Below are 21,222 nucleotides of genomic sequence, written 5' to 3'. Positions count from 1 at the left end.
CACTTGATAGTGGTCAGATCAGTTTTGTATGAAGCTTTGATATTTTCCTGCTGAGTTCCTTGACTATTCTGAAGAGATCACATCCTCATTTCTCTTGTTTCCAGGTCTCTTTTCATTTTGCTTCCATTTGAATTCTGAGTCTAGTTTTGAGAAGCTTCAGCAGTGTTTGAACATTGAATTGTGATGCAGTTTGATCTGTGTCCTTCTGCACCTTGTGATCTCTGATGTTTGTGATCAGTCTCCACCCAGTAGCCTCCTTGGCTGCAATATCCACTTTTTCATTTCCTGGGATGTCTTCATGTGCTGGTATCCACCTGATCTCAACCTGGATGTTGTTTTCTTGAAGTTGGTTCCAAATGTTCACTATTCACTCCATTATTTATTGTCCATTGGTCTGGGGGTCTTGAATTGCTTGAATTGCTGCTTGACTATCTGAGAAGATGATCACATCTGTCTGTAGTGTTTCTGTCATGAATAAAGCTGTTTGAATTCCCTTGAGCTCTGTCAGATAAACTGTAGCCCTGGTTGCACTTTCCAAGTATATCTTTTCTGTGAAGTTAAGATTCTCTAGCACTACTGAGGCACTTACCTTGTTGTTGATTACACTTCTGTCTGTGTATATCCTCAGCTTTGTTCCTGTTTCTTGTTGATATCTGTCTTGACTTTTTCTGGCATCTTCTCTGTCCTCAATGTGTATATCTGATGGTGTTCATCAAGAAGGTACTATAAATGACTTTCTAATTTTCAGATTGTCAATATCTTCTCTTTCAAGTGTTTTTCAGCAGTGGTGCTCATGTCTTTCCAGCAGTGTCCACTTTCTTGTTAGACTTTTCCAATCATGTGAGTATTCTCTCCAGGTTTTCTCTTTCTGAATTCTGTTTAGAATTTTTCATTGAGATGTTGTTTTGAGTCTCAGATAAGTTTCTGCTGTTATTTTCTCCATGTACAGTCAAAGTGATGAAAGGTGTGTCTCTATATTCAGTGCTGGTCCTGAGACAGTCTTGAATGAGTCTGTAATAATTTTAGCAGCTTTTCTTTGAACAGCCTTCAGCTTGTTTATTAGCAGTGCTCTATAGTTAGGCATGCTCTCAATTGACACAAACCATGTTGATGCTGCAAAAGTCATTTGCAGTAGAATTATTGCTCTGTATATGCTTCTCAGCTCTTTATATTCTGTGCCTCAGGTGGATTCTGCTAGACTGATGAGAGCTCCTAATGTCTTGATCATTCTGACTTCCAACTTTTCCACATGATCCTTTCACTTGAGCTGATCATCTATTATAAGTCCCAGAATTCAGCAGCATCAGCTCAGAGTTATAGTGTGTCCTCTTATAGTCATGATCTGATGATTATTGAGTTCTTCAGATCTGTAGAAAAGGTGAATCAGACTGTATTTGATTGGGTTGAACCTTGAGCCATGAGTTTTTTCCCACTTGTTACACCTCTCATGTATCTTTTCCAGGGTTCTGCAGTTCACTTCAGCTGATTTGCTCACAGTCACTATATTCATATCATCAATCCAGCCTACAGCTGCTGTGTTGCTCTCTGTATCTTGACATTCTTTCATCAGATCTGCATTGAAGAACAGATAAAGCATTGATGACATGAGAGATTTTTGTGATATTTCTGATTCAACATTTCTCTCTTCTGAACTCTCTTCTGGTAGTTTTATTGAGGTTTTTCAGTTTGTTAGAAAGCTTTCAATTCATTTCACTACAACTATCAGTATCTTTCTCTTTCTGAAATTGTGAGTAAGCCTTGGATGTGAGACATAGTCAAAGGCATCAATTGCATTCAATGATAGTACAGATACTGTCTTAGATGTCATCTACTCTTTAAGTGCTGTCTCTATCTTTTCCAGTAATCAATGCAGTGCATGTTCAGTTGAGATGCCTTTTCTCCCTCTCAGATGTAATTTGAGAAGTAGCTCATACTTTTCCACTCAATATGATAGTCTTTTGATGATGATCTTCTCAAGTAGTTTACTCATTGTGTTGAGTAGAGCCACTGGTTGATATGATTTAGTCTGAGTGTAGTCTTTCTTTTCTTGCTTTTTGAGTGCTACTGTTATGAATCTTCAAAAGTGGTCTGGACAGTATTCTTGTTCCATGCAGGCATTAAACAGGTCTGTAAGAACTGACGCTAGTTCTTCTTCTAGTATCTTAAGAACTAGGTTCAGGATTCCATCTGGACCTGGTGCTTTCTTTGTGGCTACTTTTTGAATAGTTTTCTGCACTTCTCTGACTGTAATTTCTGTCCATGCAATTGATTCTGGGTACTCTGCTTCAATTATATCATCCAGTTCTACTATATCTGAGAGTGGGAAGAAAGATTTGCTGAGTAGATCATACTTTTTCTCCAGTTCTGTTTCCAGTGGGCCTTGTTCATATTGTAGGGGTGGTGTGTGTGCTGGCCTATACTCTCTATTTTTTGCTCACTTTGTCAGTTTTCAAAGATCTTGCATAGATTCTGTGACTTTCTGAACTTTTTCTCTGTGGTTTTTTCTAAGCAGTTTTTGAATGAGATGTCTCTTGTAGTTTCTTGCTTCTCTATACTCTTTCCAAGCCTCTTGTGTTTGTGATTTCTGATGAATTCTTTGCAGCTGTCTCACTTTCATCTGAGCTTCTTTTATTTCTGAAGTTCAGTTTGGGATTGATTGAGGACTGGTGTGTGAGCTTGAGCAGTGTGTTTCAATTGCCATGATGACTGCCTTGATTATGTCTTTTAAATAGTGGTTGATTTCTGCTCTGTTCTGTGATTTTGTTGTCATTGACAGATTTCTTTTAACATTCTCTTTGAACTCTTTTTCTTTCATTCTATGTCATATTCTTGTTTTTCTAGGTTTGCTTTTGACTGTTGATATGTTCAGAATTGTTGCTACTGGTAGATGGTCTGAGTCATGGTCTAGCTCTGTGCTTGCTAGATCACAGCATATCACTCTTTCTTGCATCCAACTTGTTCCCAGGACCAGATCTAGTATTGATGACTCTTCTCTTTCTTGACATGTTCCAGCTCCCATCAGTAGAAGTAGACTTAGCTGGTGGCTTGTGATCAGCTCAAGCAAGACCTCTGATCTCTCTGATGTTTTCCTCATTCTGAATCCTCCTCACATCAGATGGTGTAGATTGAAGTCTTCTAGAACAATGTGTTCAGCTTCTGATTCACTATCCAGTGCTTTTTGCAGGTTCAATAGTGTGTCTTCTGCTTCTAGTGAGTGTGTTATCAGATTGTATATGTTGTGTATGCAAATTTGTTGATTCTGATCAGTTCTCTCTTGAAGTTTCAGAGTTACTAGATCTGATGTGTGGTACATGTACATCCAGTCCTTAGCTATATTCTTATTTATGAAGAAACATATCTTAGTCTTCTCATTCTTCTGATATATCAGATCAAATCTGTCTTTAATTGAATGATATGTTGTTTTCTGGAATTTGTTTCTTCATGGTTTCTGGATTGCTATGATGTCATACTTCAAAGCTGTTTGACTTGCAAGCAGTGACACCATAACTTGATCTTGAGACTTGTTGACATTGTATTGTAGAATTGATAGAGTTGTACTATTCATCACAGATCATTAGTGTGCCTGTGTTCTGTGTGAAGATAGAGGTCTCTTGATCTTCATAACATTGATGTTTGTTGTTGTTAATATTTCTGGCTGATAGCACCAGTTGTTGATTGCTATTTAACTCTTGTAGTATTTGTACAGCTGCATCTGTTTTTTCTTCTTTCTGAGTTTTCACTCTATGACTCTTTCTTGAGAACTGTCCCCTTTTCTGTTCTGAACCTGTTCTTATTCTTGATTGAAGAATAGATCTGATGAGTGTTGCATTTGTAGTTATGTCTTTTTTTTGAGTTCATGGTCCACTGATGATACTCTGCCTGTGCTGTGCTGCTGCTTTCTGATGAGTGATAGACTTATTTCTTTTTCATTCCTCCAGTCTGACCAGTTTCATCTTTCTCATCCCACACTGCACACTTCAGATGAGATGTTTTCCTCCACAGTTCACACATTTTGCTTCACTTCTCTCTCTTGATCTCAACTTGCACTCATTGATATTGTGGTTTTTTGCACAATATCTGCATGCTGATTTTGTCTTGCAATGAGTTTCAACATGTCTGTACTTCTGACACTTGAAGCATTGTCTCAGCTTACAGATTCAGTTGTAGTACTCACAGGTAAACATTTGCACTCTCATTGCTATTTCTTTGATGATTGCATTATCTGCATGTTTACTATTGTCAAATTCCATCACCAGAGTGAATGCTCTTTTGTCTCCTAGTTCTCTTTTCAGCCATTCTGTGTATATGATGTTCATGGTTTCCAGTGTTGGATTGTTCCATCTTATCTTATCTTTGATCTCTTTGATGTTTGTGGCATCTATTGCTGTAAAGACTTCATGTATGAGAATTTCAAAGAATGTTGTTCATAGCTGTGCTGTTTCTTTCAGTGCTTTCAGTCATTTCTTCTTGTGTATCTGCATCTTTCTTGTTGCATCTTGATCATTTATGTATAGTGTGATGTCCCCACTAGAGTGTCACTTTACAGAAAGAATTTTCATTCTCTTTAGATTCTGATTCAGACTTTCCTTCAGTGATTTGTTGACTCTGTCTTTAATGATTCCTTCAGTGGCATTTTGTATTTCACTTTCTGAGATGGTGTTGCCTATTTTGATTAGGATTTTCCTCAGTCTGCTTGAGGGCCTTGACTGTAGAGGTGTCCAAAGAAGATATGACTTTTGAGTGGCTTGAGTGTATGATAGTCCTGGGGTGCTAGTGGCTTTCTCCATTGAGGCTGTTAAGATGTTCTTGATATAGATGATGTTCTTTTTCATCTTCTTCTGAGCTTTCACTGTGGCTTGGAGGTCTGCAGTTCATTCTGTCTGTGTTGACTGTTTTTCAGTTTTCTTTATGTAGGCAGTAACACTTTTCATGAATGCTATCAGCATTTGCCATGAGGGGTTTCTTGCTTTTCCTAGCAGATTGTTATGATATTTCTTAAATGCTTTGATATCTGCTTTGATTTGAATAGCATGATCATTAAGCTTATGTGGCTGGAAACCCACCTGCAGAGTGTTTTGGCTACTCACCATACTTCCTTGGTATTGGGCGATACCTAGATAGCTGATGAGTAGATTGAGCCACAGTATGAGTAAAATAGAGTGGTGATTGTAGAGATATTTCAAAAATTTGATTCTGACAGTATGAGGTTGTTTACATGTGCACATGATCATGCTATGTGAGCTTACTTAAGCTTGAGTTCTCATCTCATTCTTTTCTTCCCTTTCTCAAGCAATTCATCCTTGTTATATAGGAGGACTAGTCTATAGTTCTTAGAGCTTAATTCTTTACAACTCTACCTCTATGCCACTCTTTTCAAATCTCACAATTCTTTGATGAGAAATCACAGTCATCTTTTGCTGAGTCAGTCAGAGGTCATCTAGATACATATCATGACCATATAACTCATTCATCTCATAGAGAAAGGTCTGTTCAGTTACATGACCATCTATATCAATTTAAATGCCAGTCACTATGCTCATAGAGAGTTTCATAGAGTCTTCAAAGCCAGTCATTTTAGCAGAAGGAATTTCAATGCATAGGAGCTTATGCTTGTTAATATAGAATTGAGAAATAAGATCATAGATATTACATCCACTGTCTATCATTACTCTAGTTGAAAAGGCATTATCTACTAGAGCATTGACAGTGAAGGGTTTGAATATCATTTTAGATTTAAATCCTCTTCATTGCTTCTTCATAAGCTTCTTATTTCACTTCTTTCAGTGTCTTTTGATTGAAGCTACTCTTTTTCCTAAATTCTTACTCATATCCACATCATCATCATTCAGTATCAGCTTGGAGATCATCTTAGCTATTGTGAGAATGGCAGAGTGTCTGAGAGATTTGAACAGACAGCTCTTAATCATATGATCTCTCACTTCACATCTCAGACACAGGCCTTGCTCTCTTCTTTGATTAATCTCTGTCTGATTTATCAATTTGATGTGATGAGCACTTGAGATCATAGCATCAGAAGAGAGATTCATCAGATCATTAGCAGAAGCTTGAGACTGATTTCATCAATTAAGAACAGCATGATGAAGTAGAGAGTGTGGATTAGATGTTGTATGATCTGAAGAAGATCTGCTCTCATGATGTTTAGATCACTGCCTTAAAGTCTTAAGCTCAGAGAGTTGATAATCAACTAATCTAAGCTTCTTGCAGTAATTCTCATAGAGAGATGATTTTCTTACACTCATCATGCCTTCCCTCAGCTCCATGCTTAGAGCAGATTTCAAATACCTCTTTTTAACAAGATCATCTCATTTGTGACTACCAGCTTCCAGCAGTAGCTGATTAAATTCAGACAGAAAGTTGAAGAGAGCTCTTCTACTCTGTTGCAGATTGTTGAGCTTTTGCATAGTCTTTTTCTGTCATGCAGAATCACTAAAGAGCATGTGTGTCTGCTTCAGTAAGCTCTCTATCATGAAGTTGATCTTGTTCTTATTATTCTCAACTCAGAGATAAACTCAAGCTGCTGCCATTTCTTCCAGTCTTGAGTATACATACTAAGCACATTTCTTATTATTGTCTAAAGCTTTCTCATTGATCTTAAGCTTTGATTGAAGCTTTAGCTCCCACTGAGAATAGTACTTCAGATTAGAATTATCATACTTCTTGTAGTCTAATAGCTTGATCTTTGATCTTCTGATTGCAATGAGTGATTGTGAGTTCAATTGAGAAAGAGTTGATGTCAGAGTGTTCAAAGCTTGATATAGATTAGCTATTTCAGCTTGCTGAGCTACTATTAAATCTCTGTTCTCATGCTGAATCTGTTTCTGCTGTTGAAGAAAGACTATTCATTGTTGTTCAAAGCTGCTGAGGATGTCTCTGCTCATTGCTTCATGTTGATTCATTTGTGTATTTATTGTACAAGTCTGCTGCTTTATCTCATTCAGTTAAATGTTTTCAATGTTGCTCATTTGTTCATTAGCATGATTGCTAACTCAGTCTATTTATATATCAGTGCTATCACTGAACTTCATGATGCAGAATTTAAGACTCTCAATAGTCTATCATATGTCAGCACATTTGCTAAGCTTTGTGATACAGAATTAAGACTCTCAGTGATCTATCAATGAAAGAAGTGAAGCAATTCATAATGTAAAGAGTTAAGCTCTAAGAACTAGAGGCTAGTCCTCCTATATAACAAGAATGAATTGCTTGAGAAAGGGAAGAAAAGAAAGAGATGAAGAACTCAAGCTTAAGCAAACTCACATAGCATGATCACATGCGCACGTGCAAATGATGACTAGGCTGAGTCAGCCAGCCAGAGCGAATCTAGGGGTTCAACCCCTTATAGATATATAATAAAACATTATATAAAAAGTTAAATATATTAATCTGATTTAGATTTATAGAATTATAGTAATATAATAAGTAAAGCAATTTGATTACTAAAAAATATGAGATAAAGATGAGTAAAAAAAATTAAAAGTTAATTACTGAATAATATATAAAAATTTTTTATAGATCTGAGATAAATTTAAATGCTAAGCAAAATAATTACAAATAGATATTTTATAATTCTAGCAGAATTGAGATGTCTTTAAAAAATCTAACCACTTTTAAACTTTAATCTTATATACAATATATTCAAACTTAATAATATAGACTATCAGAGGTTTATTTGAGTTCTGCTTTAAATTATATAGTTTGTCTTTCATATTAATTATCTTGTTTAAATTCTTATATACATGAGATAACTAATAGAGAATTGAATTGTAGTTTTAATTACTTACTTTTTTAGCTTGAGCTAGCTGAGGAAAAATTATTGCTTATATACTTGAATCTATATTCAAGTAGATATATTAGAACTAAGTGATTGAATTTTCAATATCAGCTTGATCAACATATAGTTTAACTTTAAATAATAGAAGTCAGATATTAAATTTTAAAGTTTAATTGATAAACTTTTCAAAGTCTGACAATGAGAGTTTCAGATAAGATTGAAATTAGAAGTTGTTTAGAGATATCTATAAGAACTGATAATTAGTCTGTAAAGATTAACATTCAGTGTGTAAAGATTGACATTTAGCCTACAATTATTGATTTTAATTAAAAAGCTTCTAAATAGTATTTTTAAATTTTTGATATAAAGTAGCAAAAGAAGCTTTTATAATAAATATAAAAAAAAGTAAAAAATAATAAAAAAGAATAAAAATTAACAAAGATTTTAAATACTCAGTATAGTCATAACTATTGAGAAGCTCAATTATATATAGATATAAATATATATATAAATATTAATATAGACATAAACATAAAACCTGTTTACTTAATTCTTAGAGCTTATGAGAAAGAAAAGTTTAATATTATATTATAAATTAGTCTAAAGATATGACAATAATAAGATAAAAACTCAACTTATCTATCTACTAGATAGCTATAATAATAATGCTAAATTGAAAATTAAAATATAAAAATAAAATAAGTAGCTAAATATATATAAATAATTAAGAATAAGAATAAGTCAATCTAATTAACTAAATATGATTGAGAATTGAAGTAGATCAACTTTATCTCATATTATTAGCAACTGCTTTAAAATTTAATAACTTAATAAAAGCTTTTGAAAACTATTTGATTTTTTTGAATTAATCAATCTTTTACTTATTCAATTTTTATACTCTTTAGATTAAATATTGTATTTTGATGATGAAAATTATTAATAAATATTAATTTTTTTAAAAAAAGTATATTTTTAATAATTAACTTCTCAAATCTTATATGAATATTATTAAAATTAAAAGACAAGTTAATTTAAATAAGAGCTTTCAAATAAGAGTATTATTAAATCAAAATTTTAAAAATTAACTAAGTTTTAAAAAAGATATATTAATTTAATAACTGCTTAAGAGCAATCACTTTTTTAAATCAGAAATAATATTATAATGTAGTCACTGGTAATAAAAATTAAAATTAATTTATTTTAATCTTAATTATATTTAGTTGCTTAGATTAATCTATTTTATTTTTCAATTATCTATATATATTTGACTACTTGTCTTATTCTTATACTTTAGTTTTTTATTATATAGTAGTATATTATCTTTTATATAGAGATAATTTCCCTTCTTTATCTGCTACTATAGAAGTATAATTAAGATTATAGCTCTGTTTAGAGATATAATATATTTAGTAATATTCTTCTTATTTAAGAAATTAATACTTGTGATATTTATATTTATAAAAAAAATAATATAAAAGTCTATAGTTTTTAATCTTAGAAAAATTTATATATAGTTATCTGATTATTTTTTAACATATTTAGATTTGCTCAATGTATCTATCAATATTTTTTTATATTTAATGATATTTAATATAATTTTATATTTTTGATTATTTGAAACTAGTTTATTATAATAATAAAGATTTAATATTATTAATATTTCAAGTATTTTAAATTATTTATCAATTTAATCATAAATTTATTATTTATAGAGAAGATTTAGTAAGAAAAAACAACTACTTAGTAAATTAATATCTTATTTTTAATATTTTAAAAAGATTATATAAATAATTATAATTATAAATTTTTTTCTTTATTAAAAAATTCAAATTTTATAAGTAAAAAATTTATAAATAATAAAGAAAAAAAATATAAAAATATATTAATCTAAATTAAAATATTATTCTATTTATATAAAAATTTTATAAATATATTTAGTAGCTTAGTATTTAAATTAAAACTTAGATTAAAATTATATATTTTATTAATAAATTTCATCATACTGCAATAACTGCTTCAGAAAATAAGTGAAGCAATGATGAATATGAGTTAACATGATTAAAGAAGATCTTTGAACCTCTTATAAAAAAGAAGACAGATCACAAATATAGACTTCTTATATTGAATGATCACTCATTTTATGTTAATATAACATTCATCAATTATGCAGATTGAAATTGAATTCTACTTATTGTTTTTTTTTCTCATTTTACACACTGATTACAGCTGCTAGATGTTGAAATATTTGAATCATTGAGTAAATTATATTTCAAACAACTGAATGAATGAATGAGAACTGGAATAGAATTCATACATACTACAAAGAGGTCTTTTTGATAGCTTTTTGACACTGTGTGAAAGGAGGCAGTTACATCTTTAAATATTGAAGCTGCATTTGCTGCTACTGACTTACATTCATTCAATCTGAAATGCATTTTTAAAAAGCTTCAAATATGATCTTGCATCTTCTCTGATGCAATATATCAATCATAAACATCTGCTTCTATTGTTGATCTGTGGAAATTGATGAAGTAAGTCAAGCAACAGCAGCATCAAATATTTAATAATCTTAATCAGATGATTTGTGCAGGGGAAAATCTTACTCTTGATAAAGAGATTCTTTTAATAGAGAATCAGCATCTTTAAAAAGTTCTTAATCAAGAGAGAAGACATTGCAAGTGTGATAGAGCAATGAGATTGCTAGATCTCTTGAATTCATCATTGATGCAGTTCTTCTTGCTGACAAAGATGCAGAGCATCTGTGAGAATTTGACAGTCTCAGAGGTTGTCAAAAAAAATGAGCAAGCTCATAAGAAGGATGCAAAGCTGCAACACACTATTCTTAAGGAACAGAAAGAGGCAGATATCATCCAGCAGAGGATAAAGTGGAAGACAGCTTGCCAGACCACAAAACAGCAAAAGAAAATGAATAAGACTGCAAGAGCTGCTCAACAGCAGATTGACAAGAAGCTTAGAGATGAGAAAAAGACTCAGAAGCAAAAAGAAAAGAAAGAACAAGCTGCTGTATGACTACAATCATGATTGAATAAGAGAATGATTGAAGAATTCAAAAATTACCTTTCTAATCAGAAAAGTAGACCCTTGATTTTGCAAAGAGTGGCTAAATCATTTTTTCAGAGCCCTTCCAGGGTGCCCACAGATCCACTGTCAGAGGGATATGATGATATTGCAATCTCTACTGGTTTAATGATTGCTTGCTCACTGAATTTGCCTCCACTCAAGATTTCACATTCTGGGCAAGTTATTAAGCCAAACAAACATTTACTGAATTAGCTATATATTTTTATATGTAATTTTCTATATATATTTTCATCCTATAATATGTCATCTTAAAATCTAATTGTGTTGTTGAAATAATGTTGAAAATATTTCATCATAGTGATGTTGAAATGGCGGGCGTTGGGTGTAAACGGGCGTTGGGTGGTGGATTACATTACGTGATCCTGTGTATAGCGTAGTTAGCCTCCCCTCACGGATCCGGATGGGAGGATCACTGAAAGAAGATAAAAGACATCAGAAGAGATGATTCAAGATCAATTTCCTCATATGGAGTACAGGACACTGATTGCAATAGCACAACTGGCTATATATATACTGGGTTGACTGGCGCTACGTTTTATTAACACTATGATTCAATCAAATGCGTCTTTCCTATTCTTTTTTTAACATGTTATGGATGTTTTGCCCATTTTCATAAATACAGCTACAAATACAGAAATACAGGTACACATATCCAAGCAAAAAGAAAAATGTCCTAAAAGATAATCCACGAAGCCTCTCTTATATAATTTCCTAAAACGGGGGAAAGCTATTCGCGGAGTTTTCTGTCTGTGGAGGGCAAATTTAAGAACCAGGTAGCCAATATATACGGTCTTTCCTGGCTGCCTGTAGGCTTCTCCTCTGCTCTCTGTTTATGGAAAACGTCGCACAATAAATTGGTGATGGGATGGGGGTAATGCATATCGGCAAAGAGGAAGGGAAAATAGTGATGGAGGCAAAAGGGGCTTGGGTAATAGAAAATAGGATGAAAGGGGTTATGCTTTATAAAAAGAAGATTAGGAAATTGAAAAGGAAAAGATAGAAATTCAATCGTGGAAAAACACGCAAAAGGTATTCGACGATGTAAAAATCAGACACGTAGACTCGCAGATTTGAAGTAAACAGTACGTATTTCTTTTCCTCCTCATTCTGGCCATGATCTGCTGTTTCCACCTCACTTGTTCCTATTGTTTTCTTCACGTCACAAATGAACATTGCTAACTGCAATGCGTTAAGAACAAACAAGCTAACAAAAACACAAAAAAGAAGCTTTTTTTTAGAGTCAGGGGTTACTCCTGCTTCACCTACTTCCCCATTTTCCAGCTTTTTCAGCCTTTGCACAGCTTTCTTTGATTTTTGAAGCTCCCCAATGCCTTGGTATGTACCACTATGGTCCCAATCCACGAGTGGCTGAGACAGGAGAAGCATTCCTTCCTATGAGGTATATATATATTCAAAACAGTATTAAGGTGTAGCGAGGAAACGTTGATGACCACACAACATTTACTCACTTGCATGCAATAAGAAGACAAACAAAAACTGAACCAGGACATCAAGGAGACGATAAGTGGTAGTCAAAGAAGTTAAAAGATGAGAGATGAATGGATGAATGGATTTCACGAAACGCTTCACTAACAAAGGAAATAAAAGAGCAAGAAAATGAAAATGTTTTAAAATGAAACAATGGACAGAAATAAATTTTGATCTTGGATTAGAAACGACTCGCGCTTGCAATGCTAGAGGAAGAAATAGAATCACCCATGATGGATGATATCAGGCTAATTAGAAGCATGAAATGGTCAAATAAAAACAAGAGGACATGCACGTATGATCCACAACCGCAATTGCTGCTATGCAACGGTAGGAATCACACGAAATGTGGAAGAAAAGGCTTTTTTCAGTCATTCGAAACCTATATGATATCGGATGATATCTGCTGCTTGCCCAAGGGAAATCTTATGGCGGAGAACAGCCTTAAGTGGACTTGGATGAAGCACTGTATCAATATGGATTAATATCGAATGTATACGGAAACATGAAAGTTGCTTGGCATATGTATATGTGGTACTGCTTGAGCTTCCGTGCCTAAAGCTCACCATGTCCAAGATAAAAAGAACACGTTTATTCCTACACCTGTCCATTTAAAAAGACCCCGTGGTACACGACAGCTGGCTGTTGACTGAAATGTTGATGTTGGCAGTAGGGGTTCTCATCCGGGCGTTGATGATAACCTTGCAGAAATTGAGCACTGGAAGGTGGTGTGGGTGAAGCATGGATGACACCAGATATTGGTTTTGGGATGCTCGCATGGCTCGCAATAACGAACGCCTCATTATCAGGAGTTATTGGAGGGGTTAGATATCCATTTGGCATTGTGGACTGGTTCTGTGGTTTCTGCGGTGTAGCTAACCCAATCTCCCCATTATATGGTTTCAGCTGCTCAGCGGAAGAATCAGGGGAAGGTGTCGGCGGGCTGTTATAGGCCTTAGGAATCGATGTCTGGTGAGCAAGGAATTGTTCTAAAAGCCTCGACACCCGAGAATAACGCCCGGATGAGTATTTTCGGGAAAGAACTAGCGATGGTTGGACCAAGTGCTGAGAGAGGTTCACCAAGGTCAACGAGTCATAATGAGATGACCAGTCGGAATTCCGTGGTTGAGGACGGTTCAAAACACATCGAGCAAGAGCAAGCGAGGCCCGGGCAAGATCCGACGATTGTTTAGAGACAAAGTCCCTATGAAACAGGGATATTTCCAGAATGTAGAGTGAAAGGTGTTCTACTTCCGGGTCATATGGCGTGTCCACCACCGCCATTTGCAAAAAGCCGTCGACTGTGGGGTGACCTATCGCCCAACTAAGCGTTTGGAGAACATGCCATTCCATCTGTACGAACATATCGTCATCGTATTGAGAACAGCACATTGTCTTAAGCTCTTTGATGGTTGGAACCCGATCTTTCCTATCTCCATACTTTGCGGCAATAAGCAGTGCTGCACATCCAACCAGTTGATAATGTTTCTTGTACACCACACGTTTGGAACAATACCGATCTAGCAAGTTGACCGTAAGGAACAGGGTAGCGGGCAAGAGCTGGAAAGCGGTATGGGCTTCTATGAGGAAGTCGAGGAGATAGGGGCGCATAAACCACTGAATTTCGGTTTGGATATCAATAGAGTCCACATCTGGTAGAGTTGCTGACTAGTTTTGACGTTAGCCAAGATGTATAAAAGAGAGAGGAATGAAAGCAAAAGGTTTGGTGGGGGGAGGTGTGGGTTTCGTTTATAGGGAGACTGACATCCATCACTAGCATGTGAGCCAGAATATCATCTTGGTATTCATCGCTAGCTTGTTTTGACAACTCGTCGGCGATGGCAAATTGACGTTCGCGAGCAATGACTTTAGCATGCTCCTTAGGTCCAAGCCTGGGAGCAGGGTACTCCGGTTCATATTGTTCTACGAAATAGGTGTCGCAAGGTTGAAACGAAGAGCTTGGGTGTTGTTGATAAGCCATATTGATACGTGTTGAAGGATCCGAAAAGTTCGAAGGTCGCTTCAAAATGAATACGCTTTGCGTATTGTTTCGAATGAGGGATGTGAAATATAGCCCGTATATCTGAAAAGCCGAAAAGGAACGACGAAGGTTAAAGAGAGTGACAGTCGTCTATTAAGTGACAATATAAAGATTGAAAATTAGTTGGTTGGAATTATTAAGGAAAGTTGTGTCGATAATAATCGGCACGTTTAAAAGGAGTGGCCAATCGACCAGATGGAGATTTTTGGAGAGAAAGCTAGATGATGCATTCAATGTCAGCACGAAATCGACTGTCGAGCTTATAGCATCGAAAATAGCATCAGAATATTTAGACACGAGAATCTGAATAAGAAACATACCCAGTTTGACGTTTACCAAGAAGGGCACGTAATAACCCTTACTTTAGCAACTGTCGTGTCATCGAATTTAGAGCCTGGGTTATAATGGATTCGAAAAGCTATAGCAGCTAGGCAGGTGAACGACGAGTCAACGTCTCCACCTTTCTCGAGTCGACAGGTTAATTGTCCTAGATCTCTGATGAGGAAAACAGAAGCTTCCACAAACTGTAATTGCAAAGCCTGCCCAAGTAATAATAAAGTCAATTGTGCCCCAAATGTGGAAGACTTGATTCTAGAATGAGATGGAAATGAGAAGATTTGTTAGGCGAATTCGGGAAGGAATCACAGCATACTTTCGAGGTTTGCCTGACTTTAGCGTAGAAGCTTCTTTGACGTGAAAACAATGCCTGATGAATGCAGGGAAGGTTTCAATGGCGTTAACGCTGGGGCCTACCAATGATGGTATGATCAGTATACATAATGCACACAAATGAGAGGTTATAAATGAAGGTCTGAAACAATTAAATGAGATGACGTGATGGAATGATCTATGTCTAGTGTAGAGGTTTCAAGCCAATGGCAAGTATCGCCCGAGTAGCTTAATTCCTGTACCTAGGTATCATTCATTCACTTGAAAAATCAAGTGAAGGTGTGCGGCACAGAGAAAAAACGCGTATATCCTAAACTACCCCCATATAACCAGTGACATAGCAGAGCCAGTCACAAGCACAGGACTCTTCTTTCGGATCCGTCTAGTCTGCAAATCTGGAATATTGACCAAATGTTTCCTTTCATCCTCGAGGGGCTCCGGAGCTAGGAAAAAGCAACCCAGAACAATAGTTTCATGACATTCTCCTCAAAGTGTTGGGGAATGAGGCAAAAATATAAATTCTCGGAAAGATTCTGACAAGAGAATGGCGGAGATGGGATTGGCGTCGCGAGGGTGTAGGAGGTTGGGCATCCAGCAGGCAGTTGACATTTGAACTCTCGGTATAACTCCGTGCAGGAGCAATTGGTGCAGCAACATACAAAGGGGTATTGCAACAAATGAAAACGTAAAAGTAGAATTTTAAAAAATTTAAAAATAAAAAATAAAAAGTCAAGAGACGGAGGGAACAACAGAAAAATACCGCCCAGCAAATTAACAATTGAGCTTACCTTTCGGGCGAAAGGGCTCCGGATCAAGAACAGATTCGATAATGCAAGCAAAGCTTTTTTTATCCCTAATTTCCTATTTTTCCCTATTTCCCTCTCTTCTAACTCGGGGAGGTAGACGAATAGTAGTGGGGAGGACTGTAAAAGTCACAATTGAAGAGAACAGATCGAATCAAGACGGAGCAGTCGACCGAGATAGAGGTTATCGAGGACGGAGAATTACGAGAGTGAGCAAGAATTGTCGCTGAGGAATCAAGGATTTGAGGACCAACGGAAAATTAGACGGCCTGAAGGGAGCGTCTAAGGAGAAATGGTAGAAAGGTAGGAGACACAAGTCGACTGGGTCTCAGTCAACGAAAGCCAGCCACCGGCTGACAGACCAAATCACCAGTTCTCCGCCGTTGAGTAGAGTGACAAAGAGAGGAGAGGAGAGATGGAGAACGGAACGGGAGAGGGAGAGGGAAAAGAGAGGAGAGGAGGACGGATTGGAGGAAGTCTCTCCAAAGAGAGGAGAGGAAGAAAGGGGAAAGAGAAGAGAGAAGAGAGAAGAGAGAAGAGAGAAGAGAGAAGAGAGAAGAGAGAAAAGAGAAGAGAGGAGAGAGGAGGTTTAGACACAGGAAGGAGAAGAGAGGAGAAAAGGAAAGGGGGAGGAGAGGGAAGGGAGAGGAAGAAAAGAAAAGAGGGAGAGAGGGAGAGGGAGAGATGCAGATGGGTTGGATATGAGGATGCGAGACGGCGAGTGACGGAGAAGGTGAGGTTAAAGGCTGAAGACCAACCCAAGTTCCTGCCAACCTGGAAGCTGGCCCTAGCCTGATCGGTGATAGCGTGCTTCCAGTTGGAGCCTCAAGTTGGAAGCTCAGTTGAACTTGTTGAACGCGGCCTGTTTGGTATGATTGGCCAGCGGCGTTGGGGGCGTACTCGTGTATGTATTTACGTATGTATTTACGTACGTATGTATGTATGTACAACGCGTAATAATGTATGGTAACTGGTACTGTTCCCAGTTGCCGTTCCCTTGCCAGTCTGGTTGGTCACTAGCCTGGGTTCCGTCAGGTCCTTTAGGTAAAGGTCTACTTCCCTACCCACTTCTACCAACGAATCTTGATTCCAGCCACGGCATTGAATTACTCAACTGCAAATAACTATTAACTGTATGTAAGTTACCCCATTCACTACTACTGGCTGGTTCCTGGCTTGGTTCTGTCCTCCACTTTTCTGTATCTTGCTGACGGTTGATTTCGAACTGCTCCAGTAACGGCCTATATCTCCTGTAATACCCAGTTTCATCAGTTCTACTATTAATAAATCGATAACTATAGATACCGTACATCCATGGATATCTTGGCCCTGAGGTAATAATCACTTGTCACGAGTAGTTTCACCGCGTTCAAACGCGCCGCCTCGCTTCGATGAAAATGATAACCTCTCGATTCTTCAAAAAAACAAAGAAAATTAAAATATCTAAAAGTCAACCTAATGACGCGTGAATGAGATGGAAGCATAATTTCGTGAATTATATAATTTATGGATGGGTTTTCTTGTAACTCCAGGCCCCGTGCTCAATTTACTAATAATGTAGTTAAACCTCTATGAGATCCACCAAATTCAGGAGCCCAAGGCCAGTTCTCATTTCACTCATCTTCTTAGCGACGCTAAGGTAAACCACCCAAGGAACTCCCGAACCTATGCACCTCATCGGCATTGATTCTCAGACATGCAGAACTGGAATTCCTGCTTTTCTTTCCCTCCTGAGGACTTTTGACTTTTCCCCCCTTGGCTGCCAGAAAGGGAAAGAAAATATCCTCCTGACAAGCTCAAAGCCTGAAAAAAAGGACCTTTCCCAGTTTATATCCAGCAAACAACCAAGGATGTTTTTTCCCCTTCTCTCTGTCCTGTATTTTTATGGTGAGAGCGCTGATTATTGATATGAAAAGGGAGATATACAGATGACATGATATATTCTTTAAATTACTCCGTACATACAAGCAAGATCATCTGTAATAGGTTACTACAACGGAGCACAACCGACAGTACATAGGTAACATAGCAGCTAAAGAGAGAATACTTCTATTCAGGGCGATTTTGCGACGTACTGGCTATCTCCCCTCAAAATCCCTCTCTTCCAGAATACACCATCCTTCTGGAAAAGCCTGAAAGAAAATATAAATGATGAAAGAAGGAAATGAACAGAACAAACAGTTTGCCCTGATGCGGCCGTATAAACTTAAGTGATAACAACCTTGCCTCTTGGATCTGCTGTCCCTTGATCAATCATCAAAGAGAACCCCCATCAAATAACAACGCACAAAGCAACATATAATGCTATGTGGAGTATATTTCAATGTTATTAATATCCATTGCTTTCCCTTAGCTTGCAATTCATCGCATCGTATCACCGCCATTAACCTCTTTTGAATGGATTGGATAGGGCTGTAGAAAATTTCCCGGCAATCATCTCAGCGCCTTGATGGCTTTTGGAGGAGAAGCAAACTACATGAGGTGTAACTATATATGTACTGATTTAATTAAATCCACTCTCCAGTCTTCTGCAGTATATCTCCTTTTTCCACTCCACTTCCTCCTGACGTGGTTTGTCGGTGGTTCGTTTCATTCCATTCCCATCCCGACCATAACCCTCATCAGATCTGCAGGCGAGGAACTCTCCCGCCGGAACGCAGCAATTTCAGCTGCCAAGCGGCCAAAACGATGGAGTCTGAGACCTTGAACTGAGCAGCGAGTCTGACAGAAACGGGGTTCCTGACAGTTATCGCGTGATACAATGCTGACATTTCAAGTTAATTACTGAGTAACAGCTCCCTGCAACACACAACGCTAGCCAGGACAAAACTTTGGATTCAGCTTGGTTATGCTCGTTTATCTATCTCTAACCATTATTTGGACTGAACACAGACATAAAGGGGCTGATGGTGGGCATTTTCAGCCCTGTCAATGTGCACAGTGTTCTAAAAGAGCCCCATGGTCTGCAATGACGCGTGAGGAACTCCGATTAAGGATTAAGTGTATTCAAACACATTTTCTCCACGATTAAGTCCAAACAATCGATTTTAGTGACCTTTACAAAAAAGGACAGAGGGTTATAGCTTCATTATTGCTTGAACTCCTGAAGCAACAAGCACCTCTACCCATGGATGCCAAATACAAGGGATAAGCAATTGAATTGGTACCTGACATGGAATTACCCAGCGAAGCATGGCGTATTTGTGAGTTTGATATAGCCTCCCTTTGCCATACCGACAACCCGAATAGTATTTAGGATGTGGAGGCCAATAAAGTAACTCTTTGTCTCATATGGAACGTGGCATTGCAAGAAAGATCCCAGGTCGTATAATCATCAAACCATAACGGACTATATCCTGTACAAGACAAGGCGTTCCGACTTCTTAGCAATGTTTGAAGAGACGTGGGGAAACGTTATCTACATCTTTTGACTGCCTGGCCGAAAGAAAGAAATGCAAACAAGATGGCAACAAAGACACATCCGGGGGTTTCTCGTATTGACGCTGAGCAACGCATAACCCTGTACTGACAGGACACGTTAAGACCTTGCATATAGCAAGTGAGGGGGATTGAAAGAGAAAAAAAGTTGAATATGTTTTACAACATGATTACTGGCATGTGCAGTCAATCTGAATATTTAGACTCATTTACCTTATTTCCCAGCATACGACGATATTTATATGTTAGCCCTGATAAGTACTACGTTGAACGATGCCAGCGCCTGGTGCTGGCATCGACAAACCGTTCACATTCAATCCATAAAGTTCTGTGGTTAAGTCCCCTGGGATCCCCGGACAGCATGGGGAGGGTGAGACAGGCAGCCCTGACCAGCTCCTAGGGCCAGAAGACCGGAACTATTTCTGATAAAGGAGAACTGCTGTGAATATTTCAACTAGCTTCTAAGGTCATTCTTAGCCCTTACTCAAACATGGAGAATAATCTAGCAGAAAGCTTCGATCCTGAAACAGTGCAAGTCTTTTTGATGGTTGAGAATAACCAGTCAGAAAATATTACATCCCGCTCATCAGCTGTGAACTCATGCAACCTTGAAACAGAGGGGCCAAACGCGTGGTCTGAAAGAATGCATTTTTCTATTCAGCTTATCTTTTATTTTACATTTACACGGTTTCAATATTCGGGATGCTGTTAGGTGGAGTGGACATGACAGGCATTAAATAATGACGCAACATGGCTCACCACATATGGTACTGTACACTCATTGAAAAGGAGAATGAAACATAGGGAATTAATTAATTCAATGTAATACATAGAAGCGAAATATTGACTAAGTTCACTTTCTCAAAGAAGCATATATGACCACTTTTATGCTTTGCTCTGGGTCATTGTTAATTAAATCTCGCGTGTATCTCGAAACTGGAGTGAATGAACAAATTTAAAAATGAATGGGAATTACTTTATTCATCAGCATGTCGAAACAGTTCTCTGAAACATTCTGTCATATGTTATCACGATGCTCTATCGAAATAATACCCTCACAAGCTTGTCACAGTGTGTCAGATCGTCGCAAGCCGCCCGGCTTGAAGTTTTGTGGGGCTTTTGGTTGGTTTAGTTAGTTAACTATACCACAACATTTGAAGTTTTGAGAACTCCAGTTACGACGTCGAATCTTTAAAATGTCGTCATTGGTTGAGATCTATAGGGCTGTCCTCTTCTTCAGTATGTGACTATGTAGTTATCATGTCCCGTCCTCTCAAACAAATTTTCCGGCTGCTGATACAGTTTCCAGTAGATAAAGTAAGTAAAGTGCATCAACCAACTTCCTATTCACCCCGTACGTATATGAAATAATGAAATATTTACAAGCACCAAAAAACCCTCATCCATAACCACTAGTTATCCCTCGTGAATCCATGGAATGAATTTACGAAATGGATCGAGAATAATTAACAAATATCAACCGCTAATCAACTTTTACGACCAGTCCCAAACGAAAGCTCTAGATCCATAAACGACTGTGGGCATCCGCTTCTCGTCGGCCCACCCGTACCCAACAACAATGGATCATACCCATCATTCCGAGCCAAAGGGAAGCATAGGAGGATGTAGCAGAAAGAATTTTCCCCCCAGTCCCATGGGGAACCCTTGAGAGGCAAGGTAGATTCTGGTTGGTACGGCCAATAACCTTAATTTCGGGAAAAGCTGAGCTTCCCTTCTTTCACCTGCGTTGCCACTGGTGTTAGTTACATGATGATACATACAAAAGGGCAAAAACACTTCTTATCCTTTACTCAAAGAAGTTTGAAACGCCGTCCCTCCAAGATCAAGAGAGTGAGGAATACCATTGATTTAATCGGTATTCACAGGGA

The 21,222-nt window shown here is 37.3% G+C and overlaps 3 protein-coding genes across 3 annotated transcripts; 2 read left to right on the top strand and 1 right to left on the bottom strand.

Moving 5' to 3' along the window:
- Positions 1-10,540: 10,540 nt before the first annotated feature.
- On the top strand, positions 10,541-10,822 carry PADG_08682 (uncharacterized protein; the record flags this gene model as incomplete). Its single annotated transcript, XM_010765681.1, has 1 exon — positions 10,541-10,822. The coding sequence occupies one exon, from the start codon at positions 10,541-10,543 to the stop codon at positions 10,820-10,822; it is 282 nt and encodes a 93-aa protein (XP_010763983.1).
- Positions 10,823-12,979: 2,157 nt separating this feature from the next.
- On the bottom strand, positions 12,980-14,363 carry PADG_08681 (uncharacterized protein; the record flags this gene model as incomplete). The annotated part of the gene is made up of 2 exons (XM_010765680.1): positions 12,980-14,050; positions 14,148-14,363. The coding sequence occupies 2 exons, from the start codon at positions 14,361-14,363 to the stop codon at positions 12,980-12,982; spliced, it is 1,287 nt and encodes a 428-aa protein (XP_010763982.1).
- A 6,166-nt stretch (positions 14,364-20,529) lies between these two features.
- Positions 20,530-20,962, top strand: PADG_08679 (uncharacterized protein; the record flags this gene model as incomplete). Its single annotated transcript, XM_010765679.1, has 3 exons — positions 20,530-20,572; positions 20,643-20,687; positions 20,838-20,962. The coding sequence occupies 3 exons, from the start codon at positions 20,530-20,532 to the stop codon at positions 20,960-20,962; spliced, it is 213 nt and encodes a 70-aa protein (XP_010763981.1).
- Between the last annotated feature and the right edge of the window lie 260 nt (positions 20,963-21,222).

Source organism: Paracoccidioides brasiliensis (assembly GCF_000150735.1).
Source record: "Paracoccidioides brasiliensis Pb18 unplaced genomic scaffold supercont2.30, whole genome shotgun sequence".
Lineage (NCBI taxonomy): Eukaryota > Fungi > Ascomycota > Eurotiomycetes > Onygenales > Ajellomycetaceae > Paracoccidioides > Paracoccidioides brasiliensis.
This window is presented reverse-complemented; position numbering and strand designations above follow the sequence as displayed.